Source organism: Somniosus microcephalus, chromosome 33 (assembly GCF_052327205.1).
Source record: "Somniosus microcephalus isolate GS21.2 chromosome 33, FLI_Smic_1.0, whole genome shotgun sequence".
NCBI classification, from domain to species: domain Eukaryota; kingdom Metazoa; phylum Chordata; class Chondrichthyes; order Squaliformes; family Somniosidae; genus Somniosus; species Somniosus microcephalus.
This window is the reverse complement of record NC_141019.1, coordinates 39326470-39347116: the sequence shown is the minus strand read 5'-3', so window position 1 is coordinate 39347116 and position 20647 is coordinate 39326470. Positions and strand designations below refer to the sequence as shown.

General features: G+C 57.5%; 1 protein-coding gene across 4 annotated transcripts in view; it reads left to right on the top strand.

The window, feature by feature from the left end:
* The window catches only part of LOC147097215 (cyclic AMP-dependent transcription factor ATF-1-like), a 96082-nt gene that overhangs the window by 48187 nt on the left and 27248 nt on the right, over positions 1 to 20647 (top strand). For all 4 annotated transcript variants that reach the window (XM_085973100.1, XM_085973104.1, XM_085973102.1 and 1 more), the window contains 3 exons: positions 3233 to 3372; positions 7069 to 7251; positions 8931 to 9090. In XM_085973100.1, the coding sequence (XP_085829226.1) occupies positions 3233 to 3372; positions 7069 to 7251; positions 8931 to 9090 (483 nt within the window). The remainder of the gene's footprint in view (positions 1 to 3232; positions 3373 to 7068; positions 7252 to 8930; positions 9091 to 20647) is intronic.

The window sequence follows — 20647 nt, the reverse complement described above, 5'->3', positions numbered from 1 at the left end:
TGTCGGAGGGGCGGTACTGAGGGAGCGCCGCACTGTCGGAGGGGCGGTACTGAGGGAGGGCCGCACTGTCAGAGGGGCAGTACTGAGGGAGCGTCGCACTGTCGGAGGGGCTTTCCTGACGGAGCGCCTCACTGTCGGGGCAGTACTGAGGGAGCGCCGCACTGTCGGAGGGGCAGTACTGAGGGAGGGCCGCACTGTCGGAGGGGCAGTACTGAGGGAGTGCCGCACTGTCGGAGGGGCAGTACTGAGGGAGGGCCGCACTGTCGGAGGGGCAGTACTGAGGGAGCTCCGCACTGTCTGAGGGGCTTTACTGACGGAGCGCCTCACTGTCGGGGCAGTACTGAGGGAGCGCCGCATTGTCGGAGGGTCAATACTGAGGGAGCGCCGCACTGTCAGAGGGGCGGTACTGAGGGAGCGCTGCACTGTCGGAGGGGCAGTACTGAGGGAGCGACGCACTGTCGGAGGGGCGGTACTGAGGGAGCGCCGCACTGTCGGAGAGGCGGTACTGAGGGAGCGTAGCACTGTCGGAGGGGCTTTACTGAGGGAGCGCCGCACTGTCGGGGCAGTAATGAGGGAGCACCGCACTGTCGGAGGGGCAGTACTGAGGGAGCTCCGCACTGTCGGAGGGGCAGTACTGAGGGAGCTCCGCACTGTCGGAGGGGCAGTACTGAGGGAGCGCCGCACTGTCGGAGGGGCGGTACTGAGGGAGCGCCGCACTGTCGGAGGGGCGGTACTGAGGGAGCGCCGCACTGTCGGAGGGGCGGTACTGAGGGAGCGCCGCACTGTCGGAGGGGCGGTACTGAGGGAGCGCCGCACTGTCGGAGGGGCGGTACTGAGGGAGCGCCGCACTGTGGGAGGGGCAGTACTGAGGGAGCGCCGCACTGTCAGAGAGGCAGTACTGAGGGACCGCCGCACTGTCGGAGGGGCGGTACTGAGGGAGCGCTGCACTGTCGGGGCGGGTACTGAGGGAGCGCTGCACTGTCGGAGGGGCAGTACTGAGGGCGGGCCACACTGTCGGAGGGGCAGTACTGAGGGAGCGCCGCACTGTCGGAGGGGCGGTACTGAGGGAGCGCCTCACTGTCGGAATTGCAGTACTGAGGGAGCGTAGCACTGTCGGAGGGGCTTTACTGAGGGAGCGCCGCACTGTCGGAGGGGCAGTACTGAGGGAGCACCGCACTGTCGGAGGGGCAGTACTGAGGGAGCTCCGCACTGTTGGAGGGGCAGTACTGAGGGAGCGTCGCACTGTCGGAGGGGCGGTACTGAGGGAGCGCCGCACTGTCGGAGGGACGGTACTGAGGGAGTGTCGGAGGGGCGGTACTGAGGGAGCGCCGCACTGTCGGAGGGGCGGTACTGAGGGAGCACCGCACTGTCGTAGGGCGGTAATGAGGGAGCGCCGCACTGTCGGAGGGGTGGTACTGAGGGAGCGCCGCACTGTCGGAGGTGCGGTACTGAGGGAGCGCCGCACTGTCGGAGGGGCGGTACTGAGGGAGCGCTGCACTGTCGGAGGGGCATTACTGACGGAGCACCGCACTGTCGGAGCTGCAGTACTGAGGGAGGGCCGCACTGTCGGAGGGGCAGTACTGAGGGAGAGCCGCACTGTCGGAGGGGCGGTACTGAGGGGGCGCCGCACTGTCGGAGGGGCAGTACTGAGGGAGCGCCTCACTGTCGGGGCGGCACTGAGGGAGCGCCACACTGTCGGAGGGGCAGTACTGAGGGAGCGCCGCACTGTCGGAGGGGCAGTACTGAGGGAGCGCCGCACTGTCGGAGGGGCAGTACTGACGGAGCGCCGCACTGTGGGAGGGGCAGTACTGAGGGAGCGCCGTACTGTCGGAGGGGCAGTACTGAGTGCGGGCCACACTGTCGGAGGGGCAGTACTGAGGGAGCGCCGCACTGTCGGAGGGGCGGTACTGAGGGAGCGCCTCACTGTCGGGGCGGTACTGAGGGAGCGCCACACTGTCGGAGGGGCAGTACTGAGGGAGCGCCGCACTGTCGGAGGGGCAGTACTGAGGGAGCGCCGCTCTGTCGGAGGGGCAGCACTGACGGAGCGCCGCACTGTGGGAGGGGCAGTACTGAGGGAGCGCCGCACTGTCGGAGGGGCGGTACTGACGGAGTGCCGTACTGTCGGAGGGGCGGTACTGTGGGAGCGCCGTACTGTCGGAGGGGCGGTACTGAGGGAGGGCCGCACTGTCAGAGGAGCAGTACTGAGGGAGCGTTGCACTGTTGGAGGGGCAGTACTGAGGGAGTGCCGCACTGTCGGAGGGGCGGTACTGAGGGCGCGCCGCCCTGTCGGAGGGGCAGTACTGAGGGAGTGCCGCACTGTCGGCGGGGCGGTACTGAGGGAGCGCCGCCCTGTCGGAGTGGCAGTACTGAGGGAGTGCCGCACTGTCGGAGGGGCAGTACTGAGGGTGCGCAGCACTGTCGGGGCAGTACTGAGGGAGCGCCGCACTGTCGGAGGGGCAGTACTGAGGGAGCGCCGCACTGCCGGAAGGGCAGTACTGAGGGAGCGCCGCACTGTCGGGGCAGTACTGAGGGTGCGCAGCACTGTCGGAGTGGCAGTACTGAGGGAGCGCCGCACTGTCGGAGTGGCAGTACTGAGGGAGCGCCGCACTGTCGGAGTGGCAGTACTGAGGGAGCGCCGCACTGTCGGAGGGGCTTTACTGAGGGAGCGCCGCACTGTCGGGGGGGCTTTACTGAGGGAGCGCCGCACTGTCGGAGGGGCTTTACTGAGGGAGCGCCGCACTGTCGGGGGGGCTTTACTGAGGGAGCGCCGCACTGTCGGAGGGGCAGTACTGAGGGAGCGCCGCACTGTCGGAGTGGCAGTACTGAGGGAGCGCCGCACTGTCGGAGTGGCAGTACTGAGGGAGCGCCGCACTGTCGGAGGGGCTTTACTGAGGGAGCGCCGCACTGTCGGGGGGGCTTTACTGAGGGAGCGCCGCACTGTCGGAGGGGCTTTACTGAGGGAGCGCCGCACTGTCGGCGGGGCTTTACTGAGGGAGTGCCGCACTGTCGTTAGGGCAGTACTGAGGGAGCGCCGCCCTGTCGGAGGGGCAGTACTGAGGGAGCGCTGCACTGTCGGAGGGGCAGTACTGAGGGAAAAAAAAGCACTTCATTGGCTGTGAAGCGCTTCGGGATGTCCTGAGGTGGTGAAAGGCGCTGGAGACATGGGAGTCTTTTTCTTGCTTTACGGAGTGTTGTCTTTTAACGCCGTCGCCTTCTGCGTTTGATTCTGAAGGAAAATCCTGAATGAGCTCTCGTCTGGAGACTCTGTGGCCACAAAGACCGAGGGGAAAGGAGATGAGGAGATTGGCGGCACGCCTCTCACCAGCATGACCATGCCGACACCCATCTACCAAACCAGCACCGGACAGTACAGTAAGTGACAACCCCCCCCGCTTGCTCAGCCAGCAAACCGTGGTTAGGTGACATCAAACTTGCCGTTTGTCGGAGGAAGGGGGAGGCTGGGGGGAGGTAAGGAATTGCACCGTTGTTTATAGATCCCCGAAGCAAGAGAGCATAGAAACCTAGAACGATAGGAGCAGGAGTCGGCCATTCGGCCCCTCAAGCCAGCTCCGCCATTCAATGAGATCATGGCTGATCATCCGAATTCAGTACCCTGTCCCTGCCTTCTCCCCATATCCCTTGATCCCTTTAGCCTTAAGAAATATATCTAACTCCTTCTTGAATGTATTTAATGAATTGGCCTCAACTGCCTTCTGTGGTAGAGAATTTCACAGGTTCACCACTCTCTGGGTGAAGATATTCCTCCTCATTTCAGTCCTAAATGGCTTACCCCTTATCCTTAGACTGTGACCCCTGGTTCTGGACTCCCCCGCCATCGGGAACAGCCTTCCTGCATCTAGTCTGTCTAGTCCTGTTAGAATTTTATAAGTTTCAATGAGATCCCCTCTCTTCTAAACTCCAGTGAGTATAAGCCCAATCGACCCAATCTCTCCTCACACGTCATTCCTGCCATCCCAGGTATCAGCCTGGTGAATCTTCGCTGAACTCCTTCCATGGCAAGAACATCCTTCCTCAGATAAGGCGACCAAAACTGCACACAATACTCAAGGTGTGGTCTCACCAAGGCCCTGTACAACTGCAGCAAGACATCCTTGCTCCTGTACTCGAACCCTCTCGCTACGAAGGCCAACATACCATTTGCCGCCTTAACCGCCTGCTGCACCTGCATGCTACATCCATAGACATTCCCCTGTCTGTCCAAGCCCTGTCAGAATTTCTACGCGGTGAAGGGGAAGGGAGCGACAGGGAGGTGTGTTTGGGACATGGTAGCTGGAGTTCGGGATGAGAAAGCGGGAGAAGTTTAGTGGCGCACTGACCACAGAGGGTTGTTGGAGCACGGAGTCCCGAGCCACCGGGAATGGTTGAGGCAGAGAACACTCCATGTTTCAGTGGAAAATCGGAAAAATATTTCAAGCAGAGGATAATACAGGGCTATGGGGAGAGAGCGGGGCAGTGGGATTAGTTTGGGGATTGATACAGGGCTATGGGGAGAGAGCGGGGCAGTGGGATTAGTTTGGGGATTGATACAGGGCTATGGGGAGAGAGCGGGGCAGTGGGATTAGCTTGAGATTGATACAGGGCTACGGGGAGAGAGCGGGGCAGTGGGATTAGTTTGAGATTGATACAGGGCTATGGGGAGAGAGCGGGGCAGCGGGATTAGTTTGGGGATTGATACAGGGCTACGGGGAGAGAGCGGGGCAGTGGGATTAGTTTGGGGATTGATACAGGGCTATGGGGAGAGAGCGGGGCAGTCGGATTAGTTTGGGGATTGATACAGGGCTATGGGGAGAGAGCGGGGCAGCAGGATTAGTTTGGGGATTGATACAGGGCTATGGGGAGAGAGCGGGGCAGTGGGATTAGTTTGGGGATTGATACAGGGCTATGGGGAGAGAGTGGGACAGTGGGATTAGTTTGGGATTGATACACGGCTATGGGGAGAGCCGGGCAGTGGGATTAGTTTGAGATTGATTCATGGCTATGGGGAGAGAGCGGGGCAGTGGGATTAGTTTGAGATTGATTCATGGCTATGGGGAGAGTGCGGGGCAGTGGGATTAGTCTGGGATTGATACAGGGCTATGGGGAGAGAGTGGGGCAGTGGGATTAGTTTGGGGATTGATACAGGGCTATGGGGAGAGAGTGGGGCAGTGGGATTAGTTTGGGGATTGATACAGGGCTATGGGGAGAGAGTGGGGCAGTGGGATTAGTTTGGGGATTGATACAGGGCTATGGGGAGAGAGCGGGGCAGTGGGATTAGTTTGGGGATTGATACAGGGCTATGGGGAGAGAGTGGGGCAGTGGGATTAGTTTGGGGATTGATACAGGGCTATGGGGAGAGAGCGGGGCAGTGGGATTAGTCTGGGATTGATACAGGGCTATGGGGAGAGAGCGGGGCAGTGGGATTAGTTTGGGGATTGATACAGGGCTATGGGGAGAGAGCGGGGCAGTGGGATTAGTTTGGGGATTGATACAGGGCTATGGGGAGAGAGTGGGGCAGTGGGATTAGTTTGGGGATTGATACAGGGCTATGGGGAGAGAGCGGGGCAGTGGGATTAGTCTGGGATTGATACAGGGCTATGGGGAGAGAGCGGGGCAGTGGGATTAGTTTGGGGATTGATACAGGGCTATGGGGAGAGAGCGGGGCAGTGGGATTAGTCTGGGATTGATACAGGGCTATGGGGAGAGAGCGGGGCAGCAGGATTAGTTTGGGGATTGATACAGGGCTATGGGGAGAGAGCGGGGCAGTGGGATTAGTTTGGGGATTGATACAGGGCTATGGGGAGAGAGTGGGGCAGTGGGATTAGTTTGGGATTGATTCATAGCTATGGGGAGAGTGCGGGGCAGTGGGATTAGTCTGGGATTGATACAGGGCTATGGGGAGAGAGTGGGGCAGTGGGATTAGTTTGGGGATTGATACAGGGCTGTGGGGAGAGAGCGGGGCAGTGGGATTAGTTTGGGGATTGATACAGGGCTATGGGGAGAGAGTGGGGCAGTGGGATTAGTTTGGGGATTGATACAGGGCTATGGGGAGAGAGTGGGGCAGTGGGATTAGTCTGGGATTGATACAGGGCTATGGGGAGAGTGCGGGGCAGTGGGATTAGTCTGGGATGGATACAGGGCTATGGGGAGAGAGTGGGGCAGTGGGATTAGTCTGGGATTGATACAGGGCTATGGGGAGAGAGCGGGGCAGTGGGATTAGTTTGGGGATTGATACAGGGCTATGGGGAGAGCCGGGCAGTGGGATTAGTTTGGGGATTGATACAGGGCTATGGGGAGAGAGCGGAGCAGTGGGATTAGTTTGGGGATTGATACAGGGCTATGGGGAGAGAGCGGAGCAGTGGGATTAGTTTGGGGATTGATACAGGGCTATGGGGAGAGAGTGGGGCAGTGGGATTAGTTTGGGATTGATACACGGCTATGGGGAGAGCCGGGCAGTGGGATTAGTTTGAGATTGATTCATGGCTATGGGGAGAGTGCGGGGCAGTGGGATTAGTCTGGGATTGATACAGGGCTATGGGGAGAGAGTGGGGCAGTGGGATTAGTTTGGGGATTGATACAGGGCTGTGGGGAGAGAGCGGGGCAGTGGGATTAGTTTGGGGATTGATACAGGGCTATGGGGAGAGCCGGGCAGTGGGATTAGTTTGAGATTGATTCAGGGCTATGGGGAGAGAGCGGGCAGCAGGATTAGTTTGGGGATTGATTCAGGGCTATGGGGAGGGAGCGGGGCAGTGGGATTAGTTTTGGCATTGATACAAGGCTGCACAGAAAGCTGAGCTTCCCTTCAGTCACAAGGAGGGAGCAGCACACAGTACATATTAGACGTGGTTACCCTACAGCTGGCACTCTCCTCGCTGTCTGCAGTCGATCCTCAGCTGCAGGAAGTGTTTGGACATGCAGGAGGCCCTTTCATGCAAGCTTTTCTTTGGAGCACGGAGCCTGCTTGTTTCCACACGCCGCCCCCCGACCCACCTCCGCCTCCCTTTGATACTCTTCGACGGATCTAGTCGTGCCAAACGCCTTAACCCACTGTTTGCTGTTCCACTCACGCAGTTGCCATCGCGCCCGGAGGGACGATACAGCTCACCAGTCCAGGGGCAGAAGGCATCCAGGGACTCCAAACGCTCACTATGTCCAACGCCGGCGGCGCACAGCAGGGAACCACCATCTTACAGTACGCACAGACCGCAGACGGGCAGCAGATACTGGTCCCCAGCAACCAGGTGGTCGTGCAGAGTGAGTAAGAAACGTCAAGCTTGCTCGCCATTTGTGTGTGTGTGTGTGAGCGATGGGTGATACTGTAACTGCAGCAGATACAGCCATCCATTATTTAAGATGGAAACTGATGTGCCGCTTCTCATGTGACTCATTCCCAATAACGGTCGTTCGGTAGTATTCTCGCCTTCTGTGTCAGAAGCCCAAAACCTTGAGCCCAAAATCCAGGCTGACGCTCCCACTGCAGTGCTGAGGGAGCGCTGCACTGAGGGAGGGCAGTACTGAGGGAGCGCCGCACTGTCGGAGGGGCAGTACTGAGGGAGCGCCGCACTGTCGGAGGGGCGGTACTGAGGGAGCGCTGCACTGAGGGAGGGCAGTACTGAGGGAGCGCCGCACTGTCGGAGGGGCAGTACTGAGGGAGCGCCGCACTGTCGGAGGGGCAGTACTGAGGGAGCTCCGCACTGTCGGAGGGGCGGTACTGAGGGAGCGCCGCACTGTCGGAGGGGCGGTACTGAGGGAGCGCCGCACTGTCGGAGGGGCAGTACAGACGGAGCGCCGCACTGTCGGAGGGGCGGTACTGAGGGAGCTCCGCACTGTCGGAGGGGCGGTACTGAGGGAGTGCCGCACTGTCGGAGGGGCAGTACTGAGGGAGCGCCGCACTGTCGCAGGATCAGTACTGAGGGAGCACCGCACTGTCGGAGGGGCAGTACTGAGGGAGCGCCGCACTGTCAGAGGGGCAGTACTGAGGGAGCGCCGCACTGTCGGAGGGGCGGTACTGAGGGAGCTCCGCACTGTCGGAGGGGCAGGACTGTGGGAGCGCCGCACTGTTGGAGGGGCGGTACTGAGGGAGCGCCGCACTGTCGCAGGGTCAGTACTGAGGGAGCGCCGCACTGTCGCAGGGTCAGTACTGAGGGAGCGCCGCACTGTCGGAGGGGCAGTACTGAGGGAGCGCCGCACTGTCAGTACTGAGGGAGCACCGCACTGTCGGAGGGGCGGTACTGAGGGAGCGCCGCACTGTCGGAGGGTCAGTACTGAGGGAGCGCCACACTGTCGGAGGGGGTGGTACTGAAGGAGCACCGCACTGTCGGAGGAGCAGTACTGAGGGAGCGCCGCACTGTCGGAGGGGCGGTACTGAGGGAGCGCCGCACTGTCGGAGGGGCAGTACTGAGGGAGCGCCGCACTGTCGGAGGAACAGTACTGAGCAAGCGCCGCACTGTCGGAGGGGCAGTACTGAGGGAGCGCCACACTGTCGGAGGTGCCCTCTTTCAGATGAGACGTTAAACCGAGGCCCTGTCTGCCCTCCCAGGTGAACGTAAAAAATCCCACGGCCGATGTTGGAAGAAGAGCAGGGGGGAGTTCTCGCCGGTGTCCTGGGGCCAATATTTATCCCTCAACCAACATTGCTAAAAAACGGATTATCTGGTCATTATCACATTTGTGGGAGCTTGCTGTGCGCAAACTGGCTGCCGCGTTTCCCACATTACAACAGCGACCACACTTCAAAAAGTCCGTCATATGCTGTGAAGAGCTTCGGGACAACCTGAGCTGGCGAAAGGCGCTGTATAAATGCACGTTCTTTCAAGTCGTTTCTGTGCTGTTGGACCACGCCAGTGTTACGAGCGAGCGAGCAGGTCTGTGGTTAGTGTCTTTTGGCTGATGTTTGTGACACGGGCTTCACTTTGGCTTTCTCTGCCTGCCAGCTGCCTCGGGCGACGTGCAGACGTACCAGATTCGCACCACTCCCACCACCAACTCGCTACCGCAAACCGTGATGATGACGTCGCCGGTCACCCTCCAGCCCCAGTCGACAAAGGCAGAAGACGCCACCTTGAAACGGGAGATCAGACTAATGAAAAACAGGTGAGCAGCCTCTGTCTCTGTCTGCCTGAAGCACCCCCTGTAAATACTGACACACGCCCGGGGACCCCCTGTAAATACTGACACACTCCCGGGGACCCCCTGTAAATACTGACACACTCCCGGGGACCCCCTGTAAATACTGACACACGCCCGGGGACCCCCTGTAAATACTGACACACTCCCGGGGACCCCCTGTAAATACTGACACACGCCCGGGGACCCCCTGTAAATACTGACACACGCCCGGGGACCCCCTGTAAATACTGACAGACTCCTGAAGCACCCCCTGTAAATACTGACACACTCCCGGGGACCCCCTGTAAATACTGACACACTCCCGGGGAACCCCCTGTAAATACTGACACACTCCCGGGGAACCCCCTGTAAATACTGACACACTCCCGGGGACCCCCTGTAAATACTGACACACTCCTGAAGCACCCCCTGTAAATACTGACACACTCCTGGGGACTCCCAGTAAATACTGACACACTCCCGGGGACTCCCAGTAAATACTGACACACTCCTGGGGAACCCCCTGTAAATACTGACACACTCCTGGGGAACCCCCTGTAAATACTGACACACTCCTGGGGACCCCCTGTAAATACTGACACACTCCCGGGGACCCCCTGTAAATACTGACACACTCCTGGGGACCCCCTGTAAATACTGACACACTCCCGGGGACCCCCTGTAAATACTGACACACTCCCGGGGACCCCCTGTAAATACTGACACACTCCTGGGGAACCCCCTGTAAATACTGACACACTCCTGGGGAACCCCCTGTAAATACTGACACACTCCTGGGGAACCCCCTGTAAATACTGTCACACTCCTGGGGAACCCCCTGTAAATACTGACACACTCCCGGGGACCCCCTGTAAATACTGACACACTCCTGGGGACCCCCTGTAAATCCTGACACACTCCTGGGGAACCCCCTGTAAATACTGACACACTCCCGGGGACCCCCTGTAAATACTGACACACTCCCGGGGGACCCACTGTAAATACTGACACACTCCCGGGGAACCCCCTGTAAATACTGACACACTCCCGGGGAACCCCCTGTAAATACTGACACATTCCTGGGGAACCCCCTGTAAATACTGACACACTCCTGGGGACCCCCTGTAAATACTGACACACTCCCGGGGACCCCCTGTAAATACTGACACACTCCTGGGGACTCCCAGTAAATACTGACACACTCCCGGGGACTCCCAGTAAATACTGACACACTCCTGAAGCACCCCCTGTAAATACTGACACACTCCTGGGGAACCCCCTGTAAATACTGACACACTCCTGGGGAACCCCCTGTAAATACTGACACACTCCTGGGGAACCCCCTGTAAATACTGACACACTCCTGGGGAACCCCCTGTAAATACTGACACACTCCTGGGGACCCCCTGTAAATACTGACACACTCCTGGGGAACCCCCTGTAAATACTGACACACTCCTGGGGACCCCCTGTAAAAACTGACACACTCCTGGGGACCCCCTGTAAATACTGACACACTCCCGGGGACCCCCTGTAAATACTGACACACTCCTGGGGACCCCCTGTAAATACTGACACACTCCCGGGGACCCCCTGTAAATACTGACACACTCCCGGGGACCCCCTGTAAATACTGACACACTCCTGGGGAACCCCCTGTAAATACTGACACACTCCTGGGGAACCCCCTGTAAATACTGACACACTCCCGGGGACCCCCTGTAAATACTGACACACTCCCGGGGACCCCCTGTAAATACTGACACACTCCTGGGGAACCCCTGTAAATACTGACACACTCCTGGGGAACCCCCTGTAAATACTGACACACTCCTGGGGAACCCCCTGTAAATACTGACACACTCCCGGGGACCCCCTGTAAATACTGACACACTCCCGGGGAACCCCTGTAAATACTGACACACTCCTGGGGAACCCCCTGTAAATACTGACACACTCCTGGGGAACCCCCTGTAAATACTGACACACTCCCGGGGACTCCCAGTAAATACTGACACACTCCCGGAGACCCACTGTAAATACTGACACATTCCCGGAGACCCCCTGTAAATACTGACACACTCCTGGGGAACCCCCTGTAAATACTGACACACTCCTGGGGAACCCCCTGTAAATACTGACACACTCCTGGGGAACCCCCTGTAAATACTGACACACTCCCGGGGAACCCCCTGTAAATACTGACGCACTCCCGGGGACTCCCAGTAAATACTGACACACTCCTGGGGACCCCCTGTAAATACTGACACACTCCCGGGGACCCCCTGTAAATACTGACACACTCCTGGGGAACCCCCTGTAAATACTGACGCACTCCCGGGGACTCCCAGTAAATACTGACACACTCCTGGGGACCCCCTGTAAATACTGACACACTCCCGGGGACCCCCTGTAAATACTGACACACTCCTGGGGAACCCCCTGTAAATACTGACACACTCCTGGGGAACCCCCTGTAAATACTGACACACTCCCCGGGGACCCCCTGTAAATACTGACACACTCCCGGGGACCCCTGTAAATACTGACACACTCCCGGGAACCCCCTGTAAATACTGACACACTCCCGGGGACCCCCTGTAAACACTGACACACTCCCGGGGACTCCCTGTAAATACTGACACACTCCCGGGGACCCCCTGTAAATACTGACACACTCCTGGGGAACCCCCTGTAAATACTGACACACTCCTGGGGAACCCCCTGTAAATACTGACACACTCCCCGGGGACCCCCTGTAAATACTGACACACTCCCGGGGAACCCCCTGTAAATACTGACACACTCCCCGGGGACCCCCTGTAAATACTGACACACTCCCGGGAACCCCCTGTAAATACTGACACACTCCTGGGGACCCCCTGTAAATACTGACACACTCCCCGGGGACCCCCTGTAAATACTGACACACTCCCGGGAACCCCCTGTAAATACTGACACACTCCTGGGGAACCCCCTGTAAATACTGACACACTCCTGGGGAACCCCCTGTAAATACTGACACACTCCCGGGGAACCCCTGTAAATACTGACACACTCCTGGGGAACCCCCTGTAAATACTGACACACTCCTGGGGAACCCCCTGTAAATACTGACGCACTCCCGGGGACCCCCTGTAAACACTGACACACTCCCGGAGACCCACTGTAAATACTGACACACTCCCGGGGACCCCCTGTAAATACAGACACACTCCCGGAGACCCCCTGTAAATACTGACACACTCCCGGGGACTCCCAGTAAATACTGACACACTCCCCGGGGACCCCCTGTAAATACTGACACACTCCCGGGGACTCCCAGTAAATACTGACACACTCCCGGGGACCCCCTGTAAATACTGACACACTCCCGGGGACCCCCTGTAAATACTGACACACTCCCGGGGACCCCCAGTAAATACTGACACACTCCCGGGGACCCCCTGTAAATACTGACACACTCCCGGGGACTCCCAGTAAATACTGACACACTCCCGGGGAACCCCCTGTAAATACTGACACACTCCCGGGGACACCCTGTAAATACTGACACACTCCCGGGGACACCCTGTAAATACTGACACACTCCCGGGGATTCCCTGTATATACTGACACACACCCGGGGACCCCCTGTAAATACTGACACACTCCCGGGGACTCCCAGTAAATACTGACACACTCCCGGGGACCCCCTGTAAATACAGACACACTCCCGGGGACCCCCTGTAAATACTGACACACTCCCGGGGACCCCCTGTAAATACTGACACACTCCCGGGGACACCCTGTAAATACTGACACATTCCCGGTGACTCCCAGTAAATACTGACACACTCCCGGGGACACCCTGTAAATACTGACACACTCCCGGGGACCCCCTGTAAATACTGACACACTCCCGGGGACTCCCAGTAAATACTGACACACTCCTGGGGAACCCCCTGTAAATACTGACACACTCCTGGGGAACCCCCTGTAAATACTGTCACACGCCTGGGGAACCCCCTGTAAATACTGACACACTCCCGGGGACCCCCTGTAAATACTGACACACTCCTGGGGACCCCCTGTAAATCCTGACACACTCCTGGGGAACCCCCTGTAAATACTGACACACTCCCGGGGACCCCCTGTAAATACTGACACACTCCCGGGGGACCCACTGTAAATACTGACACACTCCCGGGGAACCCCCTGTAAATACTGACACACTCCCGGGGAACCCCCTGTAAATACTGACACATTCCTGGGGAACCCCCTGTAAATACTGACACACTCCTGGGGACCCCCTGTAAATACTGACACACTCCTGGGGAACCCCCTGTAAATACTGACACACTCCTGGGGAACCCCCTGTAAATACTGACACACTCCCGGGGACTCCCAGTAAATACTGACACACTCCCGGAGACCCACTGTAAATACTGACACATTCCCGGAGACCCCCTGTAAATACTGACACACTCCTGGGGAACCCCCTGTAAATACTGACACACTCCTGGGGAACCCCCTGTAAATACTGACACACTCCTGGGGAACCCCCTGTAAATACTGACACACTCCTGGGGAACCCCCTGTAAATACTGGCACACTCCCGGGGAACCCCCTGTAAATACTGACGCACTCCCGGGGACTCCCAGTAAATACTGACACACTCCTGGGGACCCCCTGTAAATACTGACACACTCCCGGGGACCCCCTGTAAATACTGACACACTCCTGGGGAACCCCCTGTAAATACTGACGCACTCCCGGGGACTCCCAGTAAATACTGACACACTCCTGGGGACCCCCTGTAAATACTGACACACTCCCGAGGACCCCCTGTAAATACTGACACACTCCTGGGGAACCCCCTGTAAATACTGACACACTCCTGGGGAACCCCCTGTAAATACTGACACACTACTGGGGAACCCCCTGTAAATACTGACACACTCCTGGGGAACCCCCTGTAAATACTGACACACTCCTGGGGACCCCCTGTAAATACTGACACACTCCCGGGGACCCCCTGTAAATACTGACACACTCCTGGGGACCCCCTGTAAATACTGACACACTCCCGGGGACCCCCTGTAAATACTGACACACTCCCGGGGACCCCCTGTAAATACTGACACACTCCCGGGGACCCCCTGTAAATACTGACACACTCCTGGGGACCCCCTGTAAATACTGACACACTCCCCGGGGACCCCCTGTAAATACTGACACACTCCCGGGAACCCCCTGTAAATACTGACACACTCCTGGGGAACCCCCTGTAAATACTGACACACTCCTGGGGAACCCCCTGTAAATACTGACACACTCCCGGGGAACCCCTGTAAATACTGACACACTCCTGGGGAACCCCCTGTAAATACTGACACACTCCTGGGGAACCCCCTGTAAATACTGACGCACTCCCGGGGACCCCCTGTAAACACTGACACACTCCCGGAGACCCACTGTAAATACTGACACACTCCCGGGGACCCCCTGTAAATACAGACACACTCCCGGAGACCCCCTGTAAATACTGACACACTCCCGGGGACTCCCAGTAAATACTGACACACTCCCCGGGGACCCCCTGTAAATACTGACACACTCCCGGGGACTCCCAGTAAATACTGACACACTCCCGGGGACCCCCTGTAAATACTGACACACTCCCGGGGACCCCCTGTAAATACTGACACACTCCCGGGGACCCCCAGTAAATACTGACACACTCCCGGGGACCCCCTGTAAATACTGACACACTCCCGGGGACCCCCTGTAAATACTGACACACTCCCGGGGACCCCCTGTAAATACTGACACACTCCTGGGGAACCCCCTGTAAATACTGACACACTCCCGGGGACTCCCAGTAAATACTGACACACTCCTGGGGAACCCCCTGTAAATACTGACACACTCCTGGGGAACCCCCTGTAAATACTGACACACTCCCGGGGACTCCCAGTAAATACTGACACACTCCCGGGGAACCCCCTGTAAATACTGACACACTCCCGGGGACACCCTGTAAATACTGACACACTCCCGGGGACACCCTGTAAATACTGACACACTCCCGGGGATTCCCTGTATATACTGACACACACCCGGGGACCCCCTGTAAATACTGACACACTCCCGGGGACTCCCAGTAAATACTGACACACTCCCGGGGACCCCCTGTAAATACAGACACACTCCCGGGGACCCCCTGTAAATACTGACACACTCCCGGGGACCCCCTGTAAATACTGACACACTCCCGGGGACACCCTGTAAATACTGACACATTCCCGGTGACTCCCAGTAAATACTGACACACTCCCGGGGACACCCTGTAAATACTGACACACTCCCGGGGACCCCCTGTAAATACTGACACACTCCCGGGGACTCCCAGTAAATACTGACACACTCCTGGGGAACCCCCTGTAAATACTGACACACTCCTGGGGAACCCCCTGTAAATACTGTCACACGCCTGGGGAACCCCCTGTAAATACTGACACACTCCCGGGGACCCCCTGTAAATACTGACACACTCCTGGGGACCCCCTGTAAATCCTGACACACTCCTGGGGAACCCCCTGTAAATACTGACACACTCCCGGGGACCCCCTGTAAATACTGACACACTCCCGGGGGACCCACTGTAAATACTGACACACTCCCGGGGAACCCCCTGTAAATACTGACACACTCCCGGGGAACCCCCTGTAAATACTGACACATTCCTGGGGAACCCCCTGTAAATACTGACACACTCCTGGGGACCCCCTGTAAATACTGACACACTCCCGGGGACCCCCTGTAAATACTGACACACTCCTGGGGACTCCCAGTAAATACTGACACACTCCCGGGGACTCCCAGTAAATACTGACACACTCCTGAAGCACCCCCTGTAAATACTGACACACTCCTGGGGAACCCCCTGTAAATACTGACACACTCCTGGGGAACCCCTGTAAATACTGACACACTGCTGGGGAACCCCCTGTAAATACTGACACACTCCTGGGGAACCCCCTGTAAATACTGACACACTCCTGGGGACCCCCTGTAAATACTGACACACTCCTGGGGAACCCCCTGTAAATACTGACACACTCCTGGGGACCCCCTGTAAATACTGACACACTCCCGGGGACCCCCTGTAAATACTGACACACTCCTGGGGACCCCCTGTAAATACTGACACACTCCCGGGGACCCCCTGTAAATACTGACACACTCCCGGGGACCCCCTGTAAATACTGACACACTCCTGGGGAACCCCCTGTAAATACTGACACACTCCTGGGGAACCCCCTGTAAATACTGACACACTCCCGGGGACCCCCTGTAAATACTGACACATTCCCGGGGACCCCCTGTAAATACTGACACACTCCTGGGGAACCCCTGTAAATACTGACACACTCCTGGGGAACCCCCTGTAAATACTGACACACTCCTGGGGAACCCCCTGTAAATACTGACACACTCCCGGGGACCCCCTGTAAATACTGACACACTCCCGGGGAACCCCTGTAAATACTGACACACTCCTGGGGAACCCCCTGTAAATACTGACACACTCCTGGGGAACCCCCTGTAAATACTGACACACTCCCGGGGACTCCCAGTAAATACTGACACACTCCCGGAGACCCACTGTAAATACTGACACATTCCCGGAGACCCCCTGTAAATACTGACACACTCCTGGGGAACCCCCTGTAAATACTGACACACTCCTGGGGAACCCCCTGTAAATACTGACACACTCCTGGGGAACCCCCTGTAAATACTGACACACTCCTGGGGAACCCCCTGTAAATACTGGCACACTCCCGGGGAACCCCCTGTAAATACTGACGCACTCCCGGGGACTCCCAGTAAATACTGACACACTCCTGGGGACCCCCTGTAAATACTGACACACTCCCGGGGACCCCCTGTAAATACTGACACACTCCTGGGGAACCCCCTGTAAATACTGACGCACTCCCGGGGACTCCCAGTAAATACTGACACACTCCTGGGGACCCCCTGTAAATACTGACACACTCCCGAGGACCCCCTGTAAATACTGACACACTCCTGGGGAACCCCCTGTAAATACTGACACACTCCTGGGGAACCCCCTGTAAATACTGACACACTCCTGGGCAACCCCCTGTAAATACTGACACACTCCTGGGGAACCCCCTGTAAATACTGACACACTCCTGGGGACCCCCTGTAAATACTGACAGACTCCCGGGGACCCCCTGTAAATACTGACACACTCCTGGGGACCCCCTGTAAATACTGACACACTCCCGGGGACCCCCTGTAAATACTGACACGCTCCCGGGGACCCCCTGTAAATACTGACACACTCCTGGGGAACCCCCTGTAAATACTGACACACTCCTGGGGAACCCCCTGTAAATACTGACACACTCCTGGGGAACCCCCTGTAAATACTGTCACACTCCTGGGGAACCCCCTGTAAATACTGACACACTCCCGGGGACCCCCTGTAAATACTGACACACTCCTGGGGACCCCCTGTAAATCCTGACACACTCCTGGGGAACCCCCTGTAAATACTGACACACTCCCGGGGACCCCCTGTAAATACTGACACACTCCCGGGGGACCCACTGTAAATACTGACACACTCCCGGGGAACCCCCTGTAAATACTGACACACTCCCGGGGAACCCCCTGTAAATACTGACACATTCCTGGGGAACCCCCTGTAAATACTGACACACTCCTGGGGACCCCCTGTAAATACTGACACACTCCCGGGGACCCCCTGTAAATACTGACACACTCCTGGGGACTCCCAGTAAATACTGACACACTCCCGGGGACTCCCAGTAAATACTGACACACTCCTGAAGCACCCCCTGTAAATACTGACACACTCCTGGGGAACCCCCTGTAAATACTGACACACTCCTGGGGAACCCCCTGTAAATACTGACACACTCCTGGGGAACCCCCTGTAAATACTGACACACTCCTGGGGAACCCCCTGTAAATACTGACACACTCCTGGGGACCCCCTGTAAATACTGACACACTCCTGGGGAACCCCCTGTAAATACTGACACACTCCTGGGGACCCCCTGTAAATACTGACACACTCCTGGGGACCCCCTGTAAATACTGACACACTCCCGGGGACCCCCTGTAAATACTGACACACTCCTGGGGACCCCCTGTAAATACTGACACACTCCCGGGGACCCCCTGTAAATACTGACACACTCCCGGGGACCCCCTGTAAATACTGACACACTCCTGGGGAACCCCCTGTAAATACTGACACACTCCTGGGGAACCCCCTGTAAATACTGACACACTCCCGGGGACCCCCTGTAAATACTGACACACTCCCGGGGACCCCCTGTAAATACTGACACACTCCTGGGGAACCCCTGTAAATACTGACACACTCCTGGGGAACCCCCTGTAAATACTGACACACTCCTGGGGACCCCCTGTAAATACTGACACACTCCCGGGGACCCCTGTAAATACTGACACACTCCTGGGGAACCCCCTGTAAATACTGACACACTCCTGGGGAACCCCTGTAAATACTGACACACTCCCGGGGACCCCCTGTAAATACTGACACACTCCCGGGGACCCCCTGTAAATACTGACACACTCCCGGGGAACCCCTGTAAATACTGACACACTCCTGGGGAACCCCCTGTAAATACTGACACACTCCTGGGGAACCCCCTGTAAATACTGACACACTCCCGGGGACTCCCAGTAAATACTGACACACTCCCGGAGACCCACTGTAAATACTGACACATTCCCGGAGACCCCCTGTAAATACTGACACACTCCTGGGGAACCCCCTGTAAATACTGACACACTCCTGGGGAACCCCCTGTAAATACTGACACACTCCTGGGGAACCCCCTGTAAATACTGACACACTCCTGGGGAACCCCCTGTAAATACTGACACACTCCCGGGGAACCCCCTGTAAATACTGACGCACTCCCGGGGACTCCCAGTAAATACTGACACACTCCTGGGGACCCCCTGTAAATACTGACACACTCCCGGGGACCCCCTGTAAATACTGACACACTCCTGGGGAACCCCCTGTAAATACTGACGCACTCCCGGGGACTCCCAGTAAATACTGACACACTCCTGGGGACCCCCTGTAAATACTGACACACTCCCGGGGACCCCCTGTAAATACTGACACACTCCTGGGGAACCCCCTGTAAATACTGACACACTCCTGGGGAACCCCCTGTAAATACTGACACACTCCCCGGGGACCCCCTGTAAATACTGACACACTCCCGGGGACCCCTGTAAATACTGACACACTCCCGGGAACCCCCTGTAAATACTGACACACTCCCGGGGACCCCCTGTAAACACTGACACACTCCCGGGGACTCCCTGTAAATACTGACACACTCCCGGGGACCCCCTGTAAATACTGACACACTCCTGGGGAACCCCCTGTAAATACTGACACACTCCTGGGGAACCCCCTGTAAATACTGACACACTCCCCGGGGACCCCCTGTAAATACTGACACACTCCCGGGGAACCCCCTGTAAATACTGACACACTCCCCGGGGACCCCCTGTAAATACTGACACACTCCCGGGAACCCCCTGTAAATACTGACACACTCCTGGGGACCCCCTGTAAATACTGACACACTCCCCGGGGACCCCCTGTAAATACTGACACACTCCCGGGAACCCCCTGTAAATACTGACACACTCCTGGGGAACCCCCTGTAAATACTGACACACTCCTGGGGAACCCCCTGTAAATACTGACACACTCCCGGGGAACCCCTGTAAATACTGACACACTCCTGGGGAACCCCCTGTAAATACTGACACACTCCTGGGGAACCCCCTGTAAATACTGACGCACTCCCGGGGACCCCCTGTAAACACTGACACACTCCCGGAGACCCACTGTAAATACTGACACACTCCCGGGGACCCCCTGTAAATACAGACACACTCCCGGAGACCCCCTGTAAATACTGACACACTCCCGGGGACTCCCAGTAAATACTGACACACTCCCCGGGGACCCCCTGTAAATACTGACACACTCCCGGGGACTCCCAGTAAATACTGACACACTCCCGGGGACCCCCTGTAAATACTGACACACTCCCGGGGACCCCCTGTAAATACTGACACACTCCCGGGGACCCCCAGTAAATACTGACACACTCCCGGGGACCCCCTGTAAATACTGACACACTCCCGGGGCCCCCTGTAAATACTGACACACTCCCGGGGACCCCCTGTAAATACTGACACACTCCTGGGGAACCCCCTGTAAATACTGACACACTCCCGGGGACTCCCAGTAAATACTGACACACTCCTGGGGAACCCCCTGTAAATACTGACACACTCCTGGGGAACCCCCTGTAAATACTGACACACTCCCGGGGACTCCCAGTAAATACTGACACACTCCCGGGGAACCCCCTGTAAATACTGACACACTCCCGGGGACACCCTGTAAATACTGACACACTCCCGGGGA